The following is a 20,743-nucleotide window of genomic DNA, read 5'->3' as shown; positions in this document are numbered from 1 at the left end:
ATCAGTCTGGCACAGCTCACGCTATGGCATAAATAATAAAACCACATTTTCAGCAGAGCTTGTTTGCTAATTAGAGCAGAGATCCATCAGCACAAGTAGGTTTACATCACATTTTACAGGAGTGTCATTATAATGCTGTTTGGTCATTTGGCTTTTTTTTTGGGCTTGAGAATCAAATATCTTGGTCCTACCTCCATTTTCCACGACTCCATTTGAAATAGAAATGAAACGTATTGCTCAGTTTTGCCTATGGGACAGTAAAACTCTCACTTGTTGACAAATCATCTCAGCTGACAAACAGTCATGTATTGACATGATTGAAGTCTGCGGTGTGACTGTCCAAAGACTCCCCATCATCATTCATCCCAGCTACTGTAGCTACGGACCTGCATCCCCACAGCTCATTTAAACTGCCTGCTCTCGTCATTTTAGAGGAACATTTTATCTTCTGATTTGAAAGTCAGGTGAATTTTGGTAGTGCACAAAACATTTCTGGAGCTTCACAGCAAAACAGTGTTGCAGCATTCTGCTAAACTACTGAAGTAGCTGGAGATTTGATTTAAAACGGAAAAAAACAATAAAATCGCTCCATTCAGCTTGTCCAGTGTAATCTAAGAGTCCGACCCCCATAGATCCCAAATTGATTTGAAGATGTGTTATTTACACACTTCCTTAATCCATAATTATCACTGTAGCCGCTAAGCTAAAAGCATTAGCGCGCACAGGCTTGAGCACGTGTTGAAGGTATACAGCTTGATTTGAAAAGACATTATTTATACCTTCAACACATGGTCAAGCTTTCGGCTTAATTTGCTTGCAACGCTGTTTTGCTGTGAAGCTCCAGAAATGTTTTGTGTCTATGAAACTTTATTTTTTACATTTTTATGTGAACTTTTCCTTTAAGAGGAGAACATTTGGTTTTAAAGCTCTGTATGCGGTCTTCTATTGAGAGTGGCAGTGATGGTTTGATAACAGTGATTAACTTTTTCTCTTTCAAAACAACACGCCAGAGTGTGAAATGCTCCTTGTCTGATTCGTCATCTATAGATTACTATTACTTCTCCACATCTCATTGCTATAGTTACATCTAGTTCAATAACTCATTAATTAGGTGAAGTAATGAGTGCTCTGTATTTCCCCAGTCTAATCTATAACTCATGACATTTATGAATAAGGGGTCAGACTGAAATACCTTTAGCATTGTGCTTCTCAGGGACAGAAGTGGGCTTCTGCAGATCATCATCAATGCAGTGATTACTGCAGCTAGAAATAGTGAGCTAATTAATTAGAGGCTAGCTGATGAGACTTTCTTTGTGTACTTCAGTGCCCTGATTGCTCTCGAAATATAATAACATTCATCACTGTTGGGTATATATTGAATAATTTTATTTTGGGACAATTAGCATGATTTCCATTTTAATAGCTTATGCAACATGTAAATTCTTAATAATTTAAATACATTACAGTAATATTCATGCACACTTTCCTTAATGCAGTCGCCTCTATAATGTTATGATAATATGTGTAGTCATGTGAAACGAGTGTTGTCGTGGTAAATTGCTTTGCCTGGTTAGACTAGAAAGACATTTTAACATTTTAAACAGATTTTATTTATTTATCTGCTTTATTCCATGAATGGTAAAACTCATGCACGCATGGCAGAACAGCAAGTAGGCTGAAATTACTCAGCAACAGTGGGGGTTTTCATCTGAAATGTGTGCATTTGACATGTCTGGGACACTAACAGTGTAAAGGACAACTATTTGGACAGAGAGTTATAGAAAATACCACAGACTTTATAACATCCCATCATCTGTACACAACATCTACAATGTGCATTTAAATGGCAAAACTGGGAAATGAATGAATAGAACATGCTCATGTAATAATTCATATATTAGCAGTTGCACTGAAGTGCACATTCACAGCAGTATAAAGTTGTTATTTATCAACTGTTAAAAAATGAGGGGGGATTTTTTTCATTTAATATAATTTTTAAGATGATATTTTTTAGTTATTGTCAACAAATGCCATTAAAAGTCCAAAAGCCACTGATGTTCAAGTTTGTCTCTCAAAACTTGAGTTGTAGTTCTTAGCCCTGAGGCTATTGGTCCCAAATGAAGACTTAAATCTTTTAAAAGGCCTAAAACAGCCGGTCACTGTAGTTAATCTGTTAAACAAGGTTTAAATCAGGTTAAATAATGCCGTGTTGGACTATTCCACCACATATCTGGTGAGTGTTTCAGGCAGCAGGGTTGTGGGATCAACTAGTGCCCATGTTCATCATACAGAAATAAAATATCAAAAGATTTATCCTTTAAACCAGGGCTGCTAAAAGTGGGGTCCGTGGGCCAAATCTGGCCCTCCATTAGTTTTATTTTGGCCCATCAGATGTTTTGGATGATAAAAATGTTTTAAAATGAAAAAAAAAAAATGTAATATAAATTGTTGTTTGTGTCATTTTTGTGAGATGAAGATGCTCTTTTGATGTTTAGGATCCTTAATTATTCATTGTCATAATCTGAGCATGGCAGGCTGAGCAACACTTTGAGCAGGAAGTCAGTCAGTTAAGGATCCTCGTTACAGTTTTGCATCGTAACAACATGACACAATAGGCGTTTGCTTTTGGACCGTGGCCCACCATTATGTTCCAGTTCTAAGTACAATTTTGAAATGCTTGTCAGAGCTGCATAGTATACCATTTCAGCATCTCATCGCCATGTGCGCATGCACAGAAGGTGCATCACAGGCCGTGCGATGTCAAGTAAGGCACACTGACATCATGACAGTATATTTTGCTGCTTGATACAAAAAGAAACTACTGTGTCTCATATTAGTTTGATTTAAGGGCTCTTGGATAAATGATGGAGGTTATTGCTTGTGGCATACAGGCTCTGCTTGCAACAATCACAATCATTTTGTTCAATCTATCAATCAAAGCAGGGCCTGCTTTGATTGTCTGATAAAATGCAGTCCCCTACAAAATCACCCTCATCATTCTAGAGGAATGAAGAAGAATTTGTTCCTGGTGAAAAGTAAGAGGAAGAGTATTTCCATTTTCTGATTCTTTACCCTTACACTCCCCATTCATTGATATTTTTGGCTACTAGTAACCTTGGAGATTGCATGCTGCATCAGAGCCAAACTAGTAAGTTATTTAATCAGAGTTGGATAAAAAAAAAAAAAAGAAAAGAAAGAAACACTGATTCCAATAATCAGAAAAATGCTGAAAATAGGATCTGCCTCATCAATATTTGATCAACCACTGGTAGACTGTATATACATACATACAATAAAGAGGTATCATGTATTTTTGATACTTAGATTACATTTAATATAAAATACTTTAAGACTTTCACCCAAGTACGATGTGTATGGGTGACTTCCGTGTTTACCAAAATAATATTTAACACGATATCTTGCCTTTTGCTCAGTATGACTTTTGGGTATTTTTAATCATTAATAGACAATATGGATGAATGTATAATGCATCATAACAATGCATCACATTTATATTGATGAAACTTCAAATGAAGAATCAAACATTTATCAATAAGATACCCCGAGTGATACTGCAGATTGAAGGCAAGTTTATTTATACAGCGGCATTCAGACATGAGGCATATCAAGGTGCTTCACAGGGGCATAGAAATACATAAGGATTAAAACATTAAAAACAGATTCAAAGTTTCATTTAAAAGAATCAAAACAAAACAAAAAATAGAAAATAAATAGTTAAAGATTAAAAGAAACAACTAGACATCTCAGTAAGTCTATAACCTTATAAAATCCTCTGAGCTAATTCACCCGGTGAGTCGTTAAAACACTCATTAAACGCCTTGATGAAGATTGACCCATGCAATGAGCATACTGTACCCTGTCGCACATACACACTCAGGATATTGAACTTCACTACAACAATGCTTCAAGTGCAACATAACAAATGAGACCACATGTCCTTCTCAGAGCCGCCTGCTCTATTTATCCCCACTCATGAACAAATCCAAGACCTACACAGCTTACTTATCTAATTTAATCTGATGTGTCAGGCCAGAGAAAATAATGTCTCTGATGAGAATCTTATAGTCTTATATAAACTTAGAGCGTCAAAATCTATGAACATAAGACTGCATTTTTTTCCCAAATGACATCTACGTGTAAATGTATTATTGATGCAAAGATGGTTTGTTTTTTCTCACAGGAGTTTCTTGTGACTGGTTTTTATTTTAAGACATGATTATTTCATTTCTAGGTGATTTATTTGTCATTATACAGCACAGGGTTGCATAATGACATGACAGTTTGAAAACTCCTTCATACTAAGCAAACATAGAACATATATACAGTGATTTACATACATTGATTTTCTGAATTTACATCGGGGTGTATGTAAAGAGCAGCAACAAGATGGTGAAGGTGATATGGTTGGCATCTTCAAATTAAAAGGAACAAGTCTCTGTAAAGATGTTCTAGGATGTTGTGGTGGAGACATGTGTCTGTACAGATGTGCTTGGATTATGTGGTGGAGACAGGTTTTTGTAAAGATGTTCTGGGATTTTGTGGTAGAGACAGGTCTCTGTAAAGATGTTCTGGGATTATGCAGTGGAGACAGGTCTCTGTAAAGATGTTCTGTGGTGTTGTGGCGGAGACAGGTCTCTGTAAAGTTATTCTGGGATGTTGTGGTGGAGACAGGTCTCTGTAAAGATGTTCTGAGATTATGCAGTGGACACAGGTCTCTGTAAAGATGTTCTGGGATGTTGTGGTGGAGACAGGTCTCTGTAAAGATGTTCTGGGATGTTGTGGTGGAGACAGGTCTCTGTAAAGATGTTACAGGATGTTGAGGTGGAGACAGGCCTCTGTAAAGATGTTCTGGGATGTTGTGGTGGAGATGGGTCTCTGTAAAGATGTTACAGGATGTTGAGGTGGAGACAGGCCTCTGTAAAGATGTTCTGGGATGTTGTAGTGGAGACAGGTCTCTGTAAAGATGTTACAGGATGTTGAGGTGGAGACAGGCCTCTGTAAAGATGTTCTGGGATGTTGTAGTGGAGACAGGTCTCTGTAAAGATGTTACAGGATGTTGAGGTGGAGACAGGCCTCTGTAAAGATGTTCTGGGATGTTGTGGTGGAGACGGGTCTCTGTAAAGATGACCTGATGAGATGGATAAGCATGACTTCCATGTTGGATCTTTTCCCTCTTCTCCGTTGAAGGATGCCTCTGGGTAGTGATGGTCTCAATGTCCACTGCTCTTAATCAAAAACCTGCAATTTCTCCTCCAATGTTGACGAATATATTACCTTTGATCGTACTACTTAAGCATTAAAGCCGAAATAATAACTAGCAAAATTTGAAGGAGCTACCAGCCACTGCACCTGCATGCTTATTTTGTAGATTGGTGCTTTTGAGAAGCCTCGAACATTTTGCAAACTAAAAAAGAGTTATGTTGTCTGTGTCACCTATTGTCCAAACATGTGTTGTTGTTTCTAAATATTCATCTGAACAATGGAGGAGAAAGCACAGACTGGGTGGTCCTGCCCACCTTATTCTTACTGAGCTGTGTGTTATTCACCATCTGTCTGTCTTAAGTGGAGGGAAGCAGGAACTTCTCTGGTTCAGGTTCACAGTTCACTTCAGCAGAATCACAGATGAAAAGCATCGAGTATTTCTGTCCGAGTTCGCTCTCTTTATCCTTCCAGACTTGTGTCAAAACTCTTTTCTTTCCAGTTCAAATGGTTGGCTCAATTCAAAGCGGCCAATCCACCCACACCAGCCATTCATCTGGAGAGATAGTGTGTCTGTGTGAGAGGGAGGGAGAGAAGTTTCAGACCTTCAGAGTATTATGTAAGGTCACTGTGATGTCTTTGGGCTGATTCTTGCTTCTTAACAAGATAGTCTGGGGTTGGCAGTTTGATTTAAAGTCAGTCAGGATTAGCCTCCGGTTAATAATACGTTTAATTAATATTTCTATATAAACAATGAATCAGATGATTTTGTTTAATGTGAAAGGTCGCTCACAATGACAAACCCACAGAGAGAATTATCACCTGGCTCTGCAGTTAATTCTCAGTAGCTTTAAGAAGCCTTTTAGTGTCTTACAGCTCATTGTTTTGATTTAATAATGGCTCACAAATTAAAGGGAAATTCCGGATTTTTAAATCTGGACCCTGTAATTACATGTTTTGGTGTGTAAATGATTAATGCTCACCAAAAGCTTTGAAATCGGTCCAGTAGATCGCCTCAGCACAGCTGCAACGGCTTCAACGCAATCCTTTGGGGCAACTGTCAAAGTTATGTCCACTTAAAGTGCTTATTTTTGTCATTGACAAGCTGAGGTTGTTTTTTAAGTGTCTGATAATGTTACGGGAAACAACTTCCTCATAGAGAGACCTTTTTGTTAGATAATTTTGTTTTTGTAACCAGAAACACAAGTCTGGTTCAAAGAGAAGTCTGGCTCTGAAATCTCAGGAGGTTAGCTGTTACAGTTGTTGTCTCATCTAGATTGTCAAAATCAGTTAAATAATCAGCTGTGACTCATTCTTGCTGGCAGTTCCTCTATTTTTTAAAGAGTTTTCAAAAAGAATTCGGAGTTCCCTTTTAACTGTTCTGGTGTAGTCTCCCCACTCTTGTCAATCAAGTCTCCAGCTGCAACGGGCAGCTGTTTTCTGTGATAAAGCTTTAAAAAACAAATACAAAGCGGACAGATAAAGATGAATATGTTGGAGCATTACGCTGCCACAGAGCCGGATGTTTCCTTTGGGAGTTGGTGGAGACCGAACAGAGCCACAAGATGAGTGAATAGTCTCTGTGAGGTCACCCATTTATATGTATTTATATTTCCACTCTTTTTATGATAACTTTAGTCACTAGTTACTTTGCAGGTTCAATTATTCAGTATTGATAGGCTATTACTTGTGATATGTGACCAATTAGACAGTGTTGTGGCCACAGAGTGTTGACTACAAGATAGAGAAAGGATGCTGCTTCAGAGCCAAAGTATTGCATTTTAAAATGTATTTTGTCTGCAATCACACACAAAAACACTGACAATGATAATCCAAAAATGCTGAATATCGACCCTGATTAATCTGCCAGGCAGATATCGGTCCATCCCAAATCTCGACGGTAACACCAGACCCAAAGATCTCACTGGAGTGATCAATTTAATGGAAACCTTGATCTTTCCTTAACCCTAACCAAGCCAAGGTGTAATAATCTCTTGAAACTTTCGGGGCTGTGCGAAGCAATCAGGACTAATACTTCATATTTCTATTTACTAAAGCCAGCAATAACAAGCAGAGGTGGAGAGACAAACCTGAAAATGGAGCAAATAAAAGAAGGTGTGGGGGCTACAGCACATCAATAAGTTGATGAAAATGTCAACTACAGACAGCTTGATGATGTTCTTCTCTGAAGTGACCAAGTTACTTGTTTTTATACCTCGACAGTGAGTAAGCTCTTTTCCCAAAATGTCGGTTTGTGTTACATTTAAGGACAGAGTACAGATACGCAGCTTTTTGTTGTGACAACAGTGGATGGGGTGTCCTCCCTAACTGTCTGATAGCGTGAGTGTTGTCTTTAATTACACTGAGAGTGTCTCCTGTTTTGCAGCACAGTGTCATGTTAGTATTACTGCCCGCCGTTGACTATAACTGTCTGACTACAACAGAGTTCACTAATGTGTTGCTGTGACAGACAACAAAGACAAAGAGCATCAAAAGAATGCAAATTTTCCCCCATAAACTATTGTGAGGGTTTTGATGGAAAATGCCGTTACTCTATGAATTATTATGTCGCTTTCAAGCGTGGCCAAGAATGTATGCGAATTTATTCCACTGAGCATCAGTCCTGCAGAAATTATTCCTCTCCAAATGAATGTTTGTTTGTTTTTCATTGACTGAGGAAAAAAACAGACAATAAAAAAGCAGTCATCTTCCCAGTTGATGAACCAGGCTGTTACGAAAAAGACTATTTCTCTTAATTCACATTGTCATAGAAAGAGAATAAGGCATTAAACACATCTTTACATCATAACTCCCCAGTGTGTGTGTGTGTGGGGGGAATCTGAGCAATCGTAGAAGCGGAGAGAGGGAAGAGAGATCTGACGTTTCTTTTTCAGAGAATACAGTTTCTATCCCGCTCCTGCTAGCGAGGCTTAAGGGACCGCACTCTCCATGGACTCTCTGTGTGTGCCAGACTTCACTGGGTTTAGCACAAGAAGCACAACTTATTGGATTATGGGGTCCACCATGCTCATATTGCTCTAGGCTCTCTGTGTGTGTGAGTGTGCAGGGGGATATGTGGGTGGGCAGCTTGTGAACCGAGGGAGGGATGGAGTAGTAAATACAAGATAAATTCCCATTTACTCTCCTATTTCATATGCAGAATTTCTGCCTTTTCATGTTTGAAGGTTAGAAGTTGAAGCGGTCCTGAGGAGCAGCCTGCTGTCAATGAAACAGGACCTTCAAGCTTTTCTGGTTCTTGCATCTGTTTAATTTCCGTCCTCAGGAAGTCTTTTGTCTGCATGCACAGGATAAGGTTTTGGCACACATTCTTGGTTAGATGTACTGACACCCCTCTCCATAATGGTCCACATACGGACAGAGATTCACAGTGGATGTGATTTTCTGGACCAAAAATGTACAATTTGTGACCTTGGTGCCCGTTTGATGTAGCAACCCTGCTCACCCTACGCACATTTCAGCCTGGGCAGTGCGGGATGTTGTGTTTTTAGGCTAGAGGTAATCTTCACCTTTTTATCACCGTCTGCTCTTATATACTCTGTCAATTACGTGGATGGAAAAGAAAGAAAACGGGATGCACGATATATATCAGCCTGATATCGTTGAATTGATATTTTTAGTTATTTTTTTGTATTGGTAAGGACTGCACAATATTTCGACATCGCAATGTGTGCATGCGTAATAGTCATTGTTCTTTAATCGGTATCGGTCATGAGAGTCAGGTAATTATCGGTTATTGTATCGGCTGAAAAAATCCATATCATGAATCCACAATAATATGCATTGCCACGTAGTAAAGGCATTTTCAGCAAGCTGCTAGGCTAAAAACAAAGCTCACCTGGTCTGTTGCAGGCCATATTTTGGGCTCAAAAACTGACATCCATCCATGCAGATTAACTCAACACCAGATGTGTTATGATCCACTACAATCAGACATGATTCGAGCCGAGATAATAAAGCCTTTGTTTTTGTCTGGCAGGAGCGAGGACGCTAATCAAGTGACACACAACAGTTTTGATCGGTCACTTAACCTTCAATGTTTACAAAAAAAATTTAATACTTTTAAAATTGTATCCAGCATTGGCTCAGGGAGCTGCTGATGATGTGAATACACACACTCAGAGGCACATAAAGCTCTTCATGTCATCTGCAGAAATTTTCTGTGTTTTTTGACATCCCAATATTTATATTGCAATTTTTGTTTTTTTACAGTGTTAGTATTTTCCAATTTTGTGCAGCTCTAGTACTAGTAAAATTTTAGCCATTAAAAGAACCAATAATAAGAAGCCAAATAGCGTTCATTGACTTAACAAGCACAGCATTTACAACCTCTGCTACAGTCGGTGGCTGTTTGAACCTTGACAGTCAGCAGTTTGCAACACATTTTCTGCAAGAGCTCAGAGAGGAGGGATAAAGTCTAGAAGTTTTAAGACAACAAATCTTATCAGAGCTGAGAAATATTAAATCATCCATCTTTGCTCACTACATCTGAGCCTTTCTCTGCCTCAGGTGTGAATAAACTACAGGTTATAAACTTCTTTTTAAGATGCAAAAATGTGGAATTATCGGTTATCTTTTTTGGCATCAACTGAGAAAATCCATATCATGCATTCCTATGTAAAATACAGTCATGATAATACTGCCTTTAGTTGCATGAGTTTTATTATCATTAATACTCGAGTATGATACATAGAAGGCAACCAAATGAGATTTTTGTCCTGCTGTGTCCAGCATCGCTCATGCATGCTTTGATGGTAGATGTGCCCTTTCCTCCACTGGGTTACTCACTGAGATAAAGAATCATAGAGGCTAGGAGGAATCTTTGCGGTTGCCTCTTTATTATTTATTCTGCAGCATGACACGTGGAAGCATGCAGGGCAGGAGCAGCCCTAAAAAATGCACCCTGCTTGGAGAGAGAAACTAATATTACCAGTTTCACAGTATAACAAGACAACAGTCAAAACTGGACGACGACTGGCAACATTTGCTATATATGTACTCATTACTGCGTTCTGTAACCAACACCATCCAGGCTGCGTGTTTATGATGGGCAGGACATCTGTGAATAACAACTGATTGTTGTAAAGGAGGCAAAAAAATCAATTTCACTGTCAGAGTGGTTGTTTAATTGCAGAGATTCAGGGGTCATGAATATGGTGTGCTGGCTGTATTCCACTCACGTAGCTCTTTGAGGGGCTGAGTGACTGCCTCCCTCTGCCAGAAGCGCCATCCTTGTCCCAGTGGTGTTCCACCTTAAAAAGACGAATATATGTGCCCAACTGGCTCCCTGACATTGACACGCCGTGACTCACGCTGCTGTGCTATTTCAGTATGGCTGCTGGCAAGCCCAGCCTTTCTGGAGCCTCTCCCCTCCCTTCTTTGGTCATTTGTTTGCCTCCCATGCTCGGCTGTTTACTTGTAATTTGGACATCTGTCAAGGTGGTTTGTTTGCTACCCTGTGGTGTGATTAGGCTACCTTTGCCAAATCTAGGAAAATAGACAGGGAGAGAAAGTCTCTGCCTTATAGAAAGAGAGTTTAGCTTCGTCCCCTCAAAGTTAAGTTGGATAATTAAGAAATCACTGAGTGACAAAAAGGCCGCTCTGGTCACAAATGTATTCATCATGCTTGTTCACACTCTCTCTACTGCAGTGTTAATGGTGGTCTGTCCCGGTGCTGGCTGTTTGGTCCCGCCTTGTCCTGTCACACAGTCTGTTCAGCGCAGCGCTCCGGTGCCAGAACCTCCTCTATCACTTGGGGGAGGGAGTGGGGCAATTAACCACCTGCTGGTTAAACAGCCACACCGCAAAGCTTCACACACACCCTGACATTTTCAGGATCACTCATGAACACTTTCCTACGCAGATTTATAGATCAGGTGTCACTCACACTCGCTGCGTGAAGCCCAGGTGTATGACTTGCAAACACACAGCGTGCAACAAAAGAGAAGGGGGTTTTGGGCGGATTTCAAATATGCTTTCTGATCATGTTTCATGCTGAGCGTCACTAATTTGTTCATCTCCTTAATGAACGCTATTGGCAGGATTGCATTAACCCAGCACTTAAGTTTCCTAATGGCCAACGTCACGCTCCGTGCTCGCATCACATACTGTAGAGTCTCATACGATCAATACGGAATAATTTCACCGCCCATCCAACTTCATCGAAAATGTCTTTCTTTTCATTTTTTGGATCATCAGCCACAGTGAGACTTGGTACATTAAAACGGATTACATAAATCGTAATAACTCTTCATTTTGGTAAATCATTTACAGCTGATAGGAAGCTGTGATACTGTCGGCTGGTTCACATACAGCAGCTCCAACAGTTTCAAATTACTGATGATCTAATAAAGGCTTTATTTACAGCCTGAAAACTAGTTGCTCCGCAGCTTGGCTCCGTCACTGTCTTGGCAACGAAATACAAATCAACACGTCCTGTGCACCGTCTGTCAACAACAACGAGGGTGTTTTCATAGGTGTGTCTCACGGGTGTGTCGGGGAAGACCTGTTCAGACTTAAAGGAAGAAGTCACCCAGAGATGAAAAAGTCAGTGATTATCTCCTCTCTTCATGCTGATGGAAAGTCAGGTGAAGTTTCGTAGTCCACAAAACATTTCTGGAGCTTCACAGAAAAAACGGCGTTGCAGCATTATGCTAAACAACTGAAGCAGCTGGAGACTTGTTTTAAAACGGAAAGAACAACCAAAAAAACATCAAATGGCTCCATACAGCTCGTCTGGTGTAAACTAAATCTCCAGAAGCCCCGAGATCCTAAACTGATTAAAAAGATGTTATATACACCCAAAGTCCTCACATTAGCTGTTAAGTGTTTAAATCAGATCCCCATCTACTTCAGTTGTTAAACTCACCAAAAGAAGAACTACATACAAAAAATTGTTATTTTGAGACATCTTTTTCACATCAGCAGCGGGTGAACATGTCGTGTAGAGCCAGACATTTTTCCCATCTTACTCCAGGATTGAGAATTTATTTAAATTATTTTTTATCTTCACCCTCGCCTGCCTGCATGCGTCCAACACGTGTCCTGGTGGGTTTTGCAGGTAAGGAAACTCAAACTGTTTCCCTTCTGTCATCTCATGACTCTTCTTTTTGTTTTTGTGTTTATTAGTTTGTTGTCAATTGTGAAATATTGTTACATTTTTAAAACATTATTTAAATGCGACCATTTGGCCTTAGTGTAGAACCCCAAAAGTACCGTGGTTATATCTGACCTGATACTGTCTATAGAGAGAACAGAGAAAAAGAGTACAATCATTTAAATGACTGTTATAAGGGCATAAAACCAATGATCTGTTGATCTGTACAAGTAGAAAAAGAAAAGAAATGGCAAAGAAATAATGTCAGCACTGTTGTTTCTTCACATTCTGTTGATAATATTAATTTTCTGAATGTTTTAAACTAAAACTCTGGCCATATCTTACATATCGTCCCTTTTTAAAAGCGGTGCAGCAACATATTTGTTGAACTACGCAGCAGTTTCAGGTAATCATTAATCTCTGTCATGAGCTACTGTCCATAAAACTGTGGTTAAAAAACAAATACCGACAGCACAACTGACACCTAACTCCTTTTTCTGGATTCTGAATCTTGTTTTTTTATTGTTATGATTAAATAATTAAACAAAAACTAAAAAAAACGAGAGTCCAAAGGTATTTTGATGAGTGTTGAAATGTTTCCAGCTCTAGGTGTGGCTTGCAGATGTACTATGGACCGAGAGGGTGTGGCCAACGTAACTGCTGCTGAGTTTCACCTGAGAACAAAATAAGCACGCCTCACCAGTCCTGACACACTGCCAAGCCTAAGGACACACTTTTACTTTGGATTATTCTTTAACTTTAAGGTACGTCAGAGCTCTTTGATTCTTCTCTGTTTGATTGTACTGAAGAGAGAGTTTTTCATTTTTGCCTCTGCTTGTTTACATTTATATCCACATTTATTCTCGACCTCAGCTGTTAAAAAAATAGAGGCAGCGATTGTTTGGTTCCAAGGTGAATGTTCGATTTAAGATAAACAACGTCTGTTAAAGAGAGGTTGAGGACACCAGTTCAGCAGAGGGCTTTCCATTTCCATTAAATTAAATTAGAGACGGTATACAAGCATTTCAAAGATAGTCGACATTATCTGAATCATTTCTTCTCTTTATGTTTCTCTCAGGGTTTTTAATGGAGCCTGTGTTCACAAGAGTGGGGCTAAAGGTGGCTCTGCTGTTTCTGTTAACCACTCGGCTCACTACAGGTGAGTCTGATATGTTTGTCTTCCCTTGAGATTGTGTTTTAGGTTTAGTGCAGCCAAAGTAAATGCATCTGACATGTTTCTGAATATCCTTTTTCATCCGCTGACTGCCGTGTTTACAAGCAGGCTTCAATATTATGATCCCAGAGAGTGGAGAATATATGATCTCTAACAGTACAAGTGTTTCCTCCTGGTCTGATTGTGATTCATACTACACGCTGGGCAGTCTGACATGCTCTTAGCTGATGATCCGGCAGTAATACCACTAGATGAATTGCATTTCAGACAATAAATCAACCATGTACATATAATGAGGGTGGCTGGAAGATGCACTGAATAGCATTCATAGTTTCTTTTTTTTCTCCGTTGTTCATGGTCAAACTGGTTTGTGCATTTGTAAAAGTATGACCCTGACAGCCTTTATTGTCCCCAGTGGAGGAATTAGTCCCTGGCCTCCATCTAAGCTGTCTGTTTTATTACACAAACAACATAAAACAGAAGTAAACTCAGACTGAATGCATGCAGCAGAGTGAAAGCAAGCATTGTACATACAGAACAGATGTAATCAAACAAAAACAAAAAGGGAAGATAGAGGGGGAACTTGTAAGATACAGCCAGGCTTTTAATTTAAAACATTATCAACAGAATGTGAAGGAACAACAGTGTCCTTACGTTATGTCAAAGATAACGTTGTGTTTAACAGCAGTCTTTCTTGTCTTGTGATACCACTTTGTACCTCAAGAGGTGACAATCTGATAGCCACTGTAGTCTCAGCTGGGGGAGTCACTACTTCGTCTGAAAGAAAACAAAATAAAAGCTCACAAATTGTCAAGAAAGGAAATATTTTCACACCTATTTTCCTGACTAAACAGAAAAATACAACCGCACACCATCTGAATTCAAGTCTCTCTCTCCTCTACCGAACTAAGACGAGCTTCATCGCCTCGTTAACTCATCGTAAAACACGCTCTACATGCCGTTTTCACCCGCTGCTGATGTCCGACTCTCTCTCTCTCTCGTCTGCCGCTTCATGCCTCTCCTGTCGCCGCCTGTCAAAATCAAAGTCCTCGTCAGAGCTGCTGTAAATCGCCTCCATACTGTATCCCCTGTCTCAAACCTGAGCTCCGTCGGTCTCAGAGGCTGCGTTCAGTCCCAGTCTGCAGTGTTTGCTGAGCCGTGTTGACCGCACTGATTGCGTCATCATCTGAGGTTGTAATGAAAACCTTCTTGCGAACGATAGCTAAAGATAGCAAGTGCAAAGCAGGTAGCAGGTAGTTATGCTGCCCACCTACAGTTTTGCAGCTACCTTTTGAATTCTGGCCATTTCTTATAAATTACACCCTTTAGTTTCGGCAGCAGACTGAGCAGGAAATGTTATCTGAGCTGATATTGTAAGTGCAAATGAGGAGGTGCACAGGATTTGAATAGCCACAGCTATTTGTGTAAAGCTTAGTGACTGCGCTCTACATAGAAAACACACCATCCTTGGTTTGCAGCATTTAACCCAAAGCGGGCTCTAGCATTGTAAACATTTGAGTGACTAATTTGAGGTTCTGCCATTTAATCGCTTTCATTAAAACCTCCGACATGTTTGTTTTGTTGCAGTGGAATTGAAGTGCTTTCTGAGTGCTATAGTGGATTTAATGATGAGTGTTGTCAAAAGAGAGGCTGATTTGATTTATCAATAGGCTCCATTAAGATATTTAGTGAATGTTTAACATCTTAATGTGGAAAATGGTGAAAAGAAATTTGCTCCAGTTGTCTGAGAAATTGAATGACAGCGTTACAAGAATTACTAAATTGGATGGATCTGTTGAAAGAAGCTGTTTTCACGTGACGATAATAATCGTGTTGTGTTCCTTCTACAAACGTCAAGCTATCAGCATTAATTAAAATCCACGGCCATAAACAGTGAGTCAGCAGGGTGTGTGTCAACTCAGAGGCGGCTTTTAACTGCCACTTGTCAAGTGCATTTTTCATGTTTGCTCATCCATTCAGTTTTCATCATCATTTACTAATATATTCCTGACAACTAATGAGCCTCAAGAGTTTTTAAATTAATACGTAACTCATTTTCACAAAAATACCTCTTTCACTTTTATTCCAGCTCTAAATCCTCCTCCGTTTGGCTTAAGAGGCCAATTAGTCTCAGATCAGCACCTACTCCTCTCTGAGACTGTTTACGAGCTCAGGCCCAGAGCTTGAATGTTATTAAGAGGGAGAGATATTAATGTGTTTGAGAGACAGTTCTGTCTTTTCTTTCTGTTTGTCTTTTGGCCCGGATGGGTGATCATGAAAATCGGAGGGAGGAGGATTGTGGGATGAAATCAGTGGTGGACAAAATGCATTAAGTCAAGGAGTATACTTTTTTTAGGAAAACTGCACCATTTTTACACATCATAGTCTGTTTACAGGTCTTGGCAAGTACTCGTATAAAGCGTTTTGTGGCTCCAGAGGGAGCTGCATGAAGTCTGATAAATTGACACTTGGGGCTGAAGACTGCAAGTCTGAAAACGAAAAAGAATTGGTGGGCTGGAGTCAGAAAGGAGTGAGCTTACCAGACCTCAGTAGCTGCCCTTCATCTCAGCTGTGGTTATCAGCTCCAGGGTACATTAGCGTTACTAGCTTAACACACCCACCCCCAAGAGGCGATATTCACGGATTTGCAGCATTAATTTTAATCCTATTTTCTTAAATTGTCCATCGTGAGTGTGTCAAATACAAGAGCTTGGTCACTGGCCTTTAGCTTTGAACTATGGCGCTCTACCGACCCCTCTAGCGTCATTTTTGCAGGTGACAGGCTCTGTGGTCAAGTTAGAAATAATAACTGTGCAACGTCCTGTTAGACTTTCAAAATAAAGCTTGAGGACAAACATTGCATACATTATACTGGTGATGAGCCCAGTCTCTGGGCGTAACATACTTTTTTTTCCTGCATGCCTCGAGACAGCCAATCACCAGCACTATCAGATCTTGGCACAACAAACATGCTGCATGCTTATGAGCTTCCTGACGCTGATGAGATTAACTCCAGAGGTATTCAAATTTGGTTTGAATAACAAAAGAAGATTCAGTCCGTGCCATAACAGTATCAAAGTCGATATATATATATATATATATATATATATATATATATATATAGCCCTACGTGGGTATGACCCATCCAACCGCCCCAACCACCCTCCGTCTTTTCTGACTTTTCTCGCTCCACTGCACAACAGGGGCGCTTCCAGAACTGATGGTAGTGGGGTAACTATTGCATCATACTTGGAAGTGTAAGGCCACCAACCAGGCTGCTTTAATTGAAGCGTTCGGAGGGAGAGGGGGCTGCATTTCCATTTTATGCTCTCTACTTCTACATTGTTAGTGTCCAGTGAAAGCCAGGCATCCCCAGATGTTTGTGATGAACTGAAGGATTATGTGTTGAGAAAACTTCTTAAAGGGTCTCTGTGGAACTTGTGTTGGAAGGAGTTTGTTAGTTTATGATGGCAGAATCTAAACTAACGTTTGCTGCTGTTGGTCTCCATTAGCGGCGTGGAGACGAGGCACTCGAGAACGTGAATAAAGTCACATCCTTTGGACTTTGGCAGAAAATCCGAGTCTTTCACAAAGAAATCCACAGTCTAGAAGCAACCGAGAGAGACGGGGAAGGTCTCACTTTTCACATCACCTTATAATCCGCTCACATATGGCCAATAAAAAAGTGATTAATACATGCAAATTGCTACAAATTGTTATATAGAGCTCCTATAAACTAAATAAAGACTTAAAAAGCCTCTTGGATTAGCTGAATACAGGCTGTTTTTCTGACATTAAACTTTTTAGAGAAACGTTTTTGTCACAGAACAGCTGTGCTACAAACACATGATGATCTTATAGAATATGATGCATTCAGTTAAGTAGTAGATTAGTGTCTGAATACTTGGATGAATGAAACAAATCTGAATTTTTCTGACCCTTCAGATGTGACAGAAGCGATGGTGGTGACATCCTCGGGGCCACAGACTATTCAGAAGGCCCAGGGGGAGACAGTGAACCTTGGATGCACCTACACCCCCGGCCCCGAGGACACAGGGGAGCTGGATATTGAGTGGTCCGACGTCAGCCCAGACATGACGCAGAAAGACAAACTGGTAGGTTTGAGGACAGACCAGATAAACATGTTAGAGAGGGGGGTTATCTTTTCCCCTTTGGGCTCTGTTGGTGGAAAAACCTGCTTTGACGAAGTGTCATCACTCACAGCCATCTCTGCATCTCAGATCTTATCGTTCACTGGAGGTCAGACGCACCGATACGGCGATCCCAGCATCTCCAGCAGACTGAAGTTCACAGGGGACCCCAAGCTGGGCGATGCTTCCATCGCTATCTCTGATGTGAGGGTCTCAGACACAGCAACGTACCTGTGTAAAGTCAAGAAGGCGCCGGGTGTTGACACAAGAAAACTCACTCTGGTAGTGATGGGTGAGGAAGACTTCCTTTCTACCGGTTATACCTGTTCATTTTCACAGCCTTCCCTTTCTTCTTTTAAAAGCTGCTCTCATTCACAAGGAATGTAGAAACCTTCTCTGCTCAGTCTCAGTCAGTGAACACACCCTTCTCTGCAGCCAAAATTGAGATTGTTCTCCTTTTACACCCTCTCCATGATGAACCGAAGCACTGAGGCATGACTCTAAAAATTGTTTTTATTTATTTCCTTTCACTAGTTCCTCCAACACCGCCCAAGTGTTGGGTGGAGGGAGGCGAGGAGAAAGGTGGCCCGGTCTCCCTCCGCTGCAAATCTTCTCAGGGATCCACCCCTCTCAGCTATGTGTGGATGAGGGAGACTGGAGGTTCAATACCATCCACTGCAGTCCAAGGTGAAGAAGCAGCTCGGCGGACAAAAAGGCTTTTCTATAATACATTCATGATGCTGTGTTTGTACTGAACGTTGTCTTCTTTCATTAAGACCCACAGACGGGGGAGCTTTTGATAAAGAACCACACAGACAGCAACATCGGAAGTTACGTTTGTGAGGCGAAAAACGCTGTCGGCAAAGCTCAGTGCAAATATGCACTGCATGCATATAACCGTAAGTCCATGATATTATCATCTCATTTTACTCTTAAGTATTTAACACTTTTGTGCCCTAAAGGAACCTTATATTTGCCAAATATTTGCTCTAGTCTGAGAGTCGTTACACCACATGTAAGCCTCTTAGAGCTGGAATTCATGACTACAAAGAATTAAAGCTGAGCCATGTCCTCTCCTTCAGCTACCAACAAGGCGGGTGTCATAGTTGGAGCGGTGATAGGTGCCCTCCTGCTGCTGCTGCTCCTCCTGCTTCTCATCTGGCTCCTCATCTGCTGCTGCCACAAGCGCAAATATCAGAAAGAGGTTGCAAATGAAATAAGGTATTGTTTCAGAGCTGGAGAGGATTTCTGACATCCATGAAATAAGCATGTGTTTGAGACGTGTGTGACTTGTTCCCTCAGGGAGGACGCCGTGGCCCCAGAGAGCAGACCCTCCAGCAGAAACACCAGTTTCCGTTCAGTGTTGGGGTACCGGACCCACCCCGGGGTGCACTACAGCTCCGTGAGGAACCACCTGCCCGGTGCAAGGGCGTCAGGTCGCAGTGCCGTCTACACAGGGGGGAGTAACGGCACACCACTGTCCACTCCTGTCGGGGACAAATCTGCTGCCCTCCAATATGACCATCAGTACGGTTACCCTGTGTAACTACAGCCAGAACGCCTGACAGTGTTTATTTTTTGTATAAAACTACGCCTTCTGAAGAAAATAAGACTCTTTGTAAAGCTAGAACAGGTGTTGGCAATGTACGTTTCTGTAAATCACACAGATATCCTTCAGTTTTATGTTGTGATTACGATCTGGTTCAGTTTAGGAAAGATGGTTACAACTGCACTCCACACCACAGAAGTGCTGTAAAGAAAACATTTTGATCCGACTTGGACCTTTTATCAGGTTAGATTGTTCAAACAGCTGAAACAGTTTGGTCCAAGTGGAATCGAAACGCCTTTATTAAACCTCTGTGGCACCGAGTGAGTGTACAGGCGTTACCTTCTTATCTATATCCTTATACCGACATGATGTGCATATAACCAGCCTCTTCTCCACCTGGTTGGCTTTAGGCACAAAAACCACTCGGTTATGTTTAGGAAAAGATCGTGTTTTGGCTTAAAATACGTGGTTCTGTCGCCACAAGCACGGCTGGAAAACATCCTGACGCCTTGTAAAAAAAATATCAAGTGATTTCACGCTTACAAATGTTGAAACACCGCCTCGAACAGTGGTTTCTGGCTTGGCAGCTGTCACGACATAAACATCAGCTCATGTACGTGTGATGTAAACATGATATGACGCATATTGTAGGAATGCTCACACGTGGTTTGCAGAAACATATAATCCCAACACTTTATTCTGTTGGCTTGGCTGGTTATGTGACAAATGGTGCAATAGAATATATTAAATCGGAGAATAATGGGAGTGCTGGTGCTGGTATTCAACACATAAAATCTCACCTCAGCCCAGGACACACAATGTACACCTGGCTGACTTTCATAATGCACTGTGGCACAACGACATCTCACAATTCAGTCATTATTACACTGATTATGCTAAAACTTTATTTAAAATGTAAATATCAAAAATGTGTATTTTTATTGCTGCTTTTTTTTTCTATGATGCATGTAGCTCGATCAATGTATGACTTTTTTAAAGTATGACTACAATTAAACATTTTTTAACTGAATGCTTCATCCTTTGAATCCATCCTTCTGGGCTGCCCGTTATTTTGCTCTGTAAACGCATCTCTGGTACCGAGTACAAAGCATTTTCTGTGTCTAGCCTACTTCAAAATAAAAGCCAACTCCTGTTTCACCAGGTAAATGCTTTTAATTTGAAGCTGCAGCTGTAGAAAATGTTTGCATTAGCAATAAATTAGCACAGCGCTCTACTGACGTTGAGCGTCTTTTCCTGTAAAAGATCAGTGCACCAGGTTAATCGGTGTTGTCACGAGCTTGTTGCTTTGGGATCTCATGGCTTGTGGAGACTTGGATTAAACCGGATGAGCTGTATGGAGCCATTTCATGTTTTCTTTGGTTGTTTTCCATTTTAAAACAAGTCTCCAAAAATGTTTTGTGGACTATGAAACTTCCCCTGACTTTCCATCAGCACGAGGGGAGGAGATGATGACTCCATAAATCCGCTCCTTACATGTGCAGAACCTGCCTGAGAAAAATCATGTTTTTAAGTTT

General features: G+C 40.6%; 1 protein-coding gene across 1 annotated transcript; it reads left to right on the top strand.

Annotated features, from left to right (window-relative positions):
- The first annotated feature begins 12,956 nt into the window (after positions 1-12,956).
- vsig8b (V-set and immunoglobulin domain containing 8b) lies at positions 12,957-20,234 on the top strand. Its single transcript, XM_073466551.1, has 8 exons — positions 12,957-13,098; positions 13,413-13,493; positions 17,454-17,623; positions 17,750-17,951; positions 18,194-18,346; positions 18,436-18,558; positions 18,742-18,880; positions 18,962-20,234. The coding sequence occupies exons 2-8, from the start codon at positions 13,421-13,423 to the stop codon at positions 19,203-19,205; spliced, it is 1,104 nt and encodes a 367-aa protein (XP_073322652.1). The 5' UTR covers positions 12,957-13,098; positions 13,413-13,420; the 3' UTR covers positions 19,206-20,234.
- Positions 20,235-20,743: the final 509 nt, after the last annotated feature.

The sequence above is a fragment of the Pagrus major genome, chromosome 5 (genome assembly GCF_040436345.1).
Source record: "Pagrus major chromosome 5, Pma_NU_1.0".
Taxonomy (NCBI): Eukaryota; Metazoa; Chordata; class Actinopteri; order Spariformes; family Sparidae; genus Pagrus; species Pagrus major.
Note: the sequence above shows the minus strand (reverse complement) of the source record. Positions and strands in the feature narration are given on the sequence as shown.

Bases quoted from the DNA above. Each gene is read 5' to 3' on its own strand.
- vsig8b (XM_073466551.1), top strand. From the start codon at position 13,421: ATGGAGCCTGTGTTCACAAGAGTGGGGCTAAAGGTGGCTCTGCTGTTT. The intron at 17,624-17,749 runs GTAGGTTTGAGG...TCTGCATCTCAG, and splicing joins TGACGCAGAAAGACAAACTG to ATCTTATCGTTCACTGGAGG. The intron at 18,559-18,741 runs GTAAGTCCATGA...CCTCTCCTTCAG, and splicing joins TGCACTGCATGCATATAACC to CTACCAACAAGGCGGGTGTC.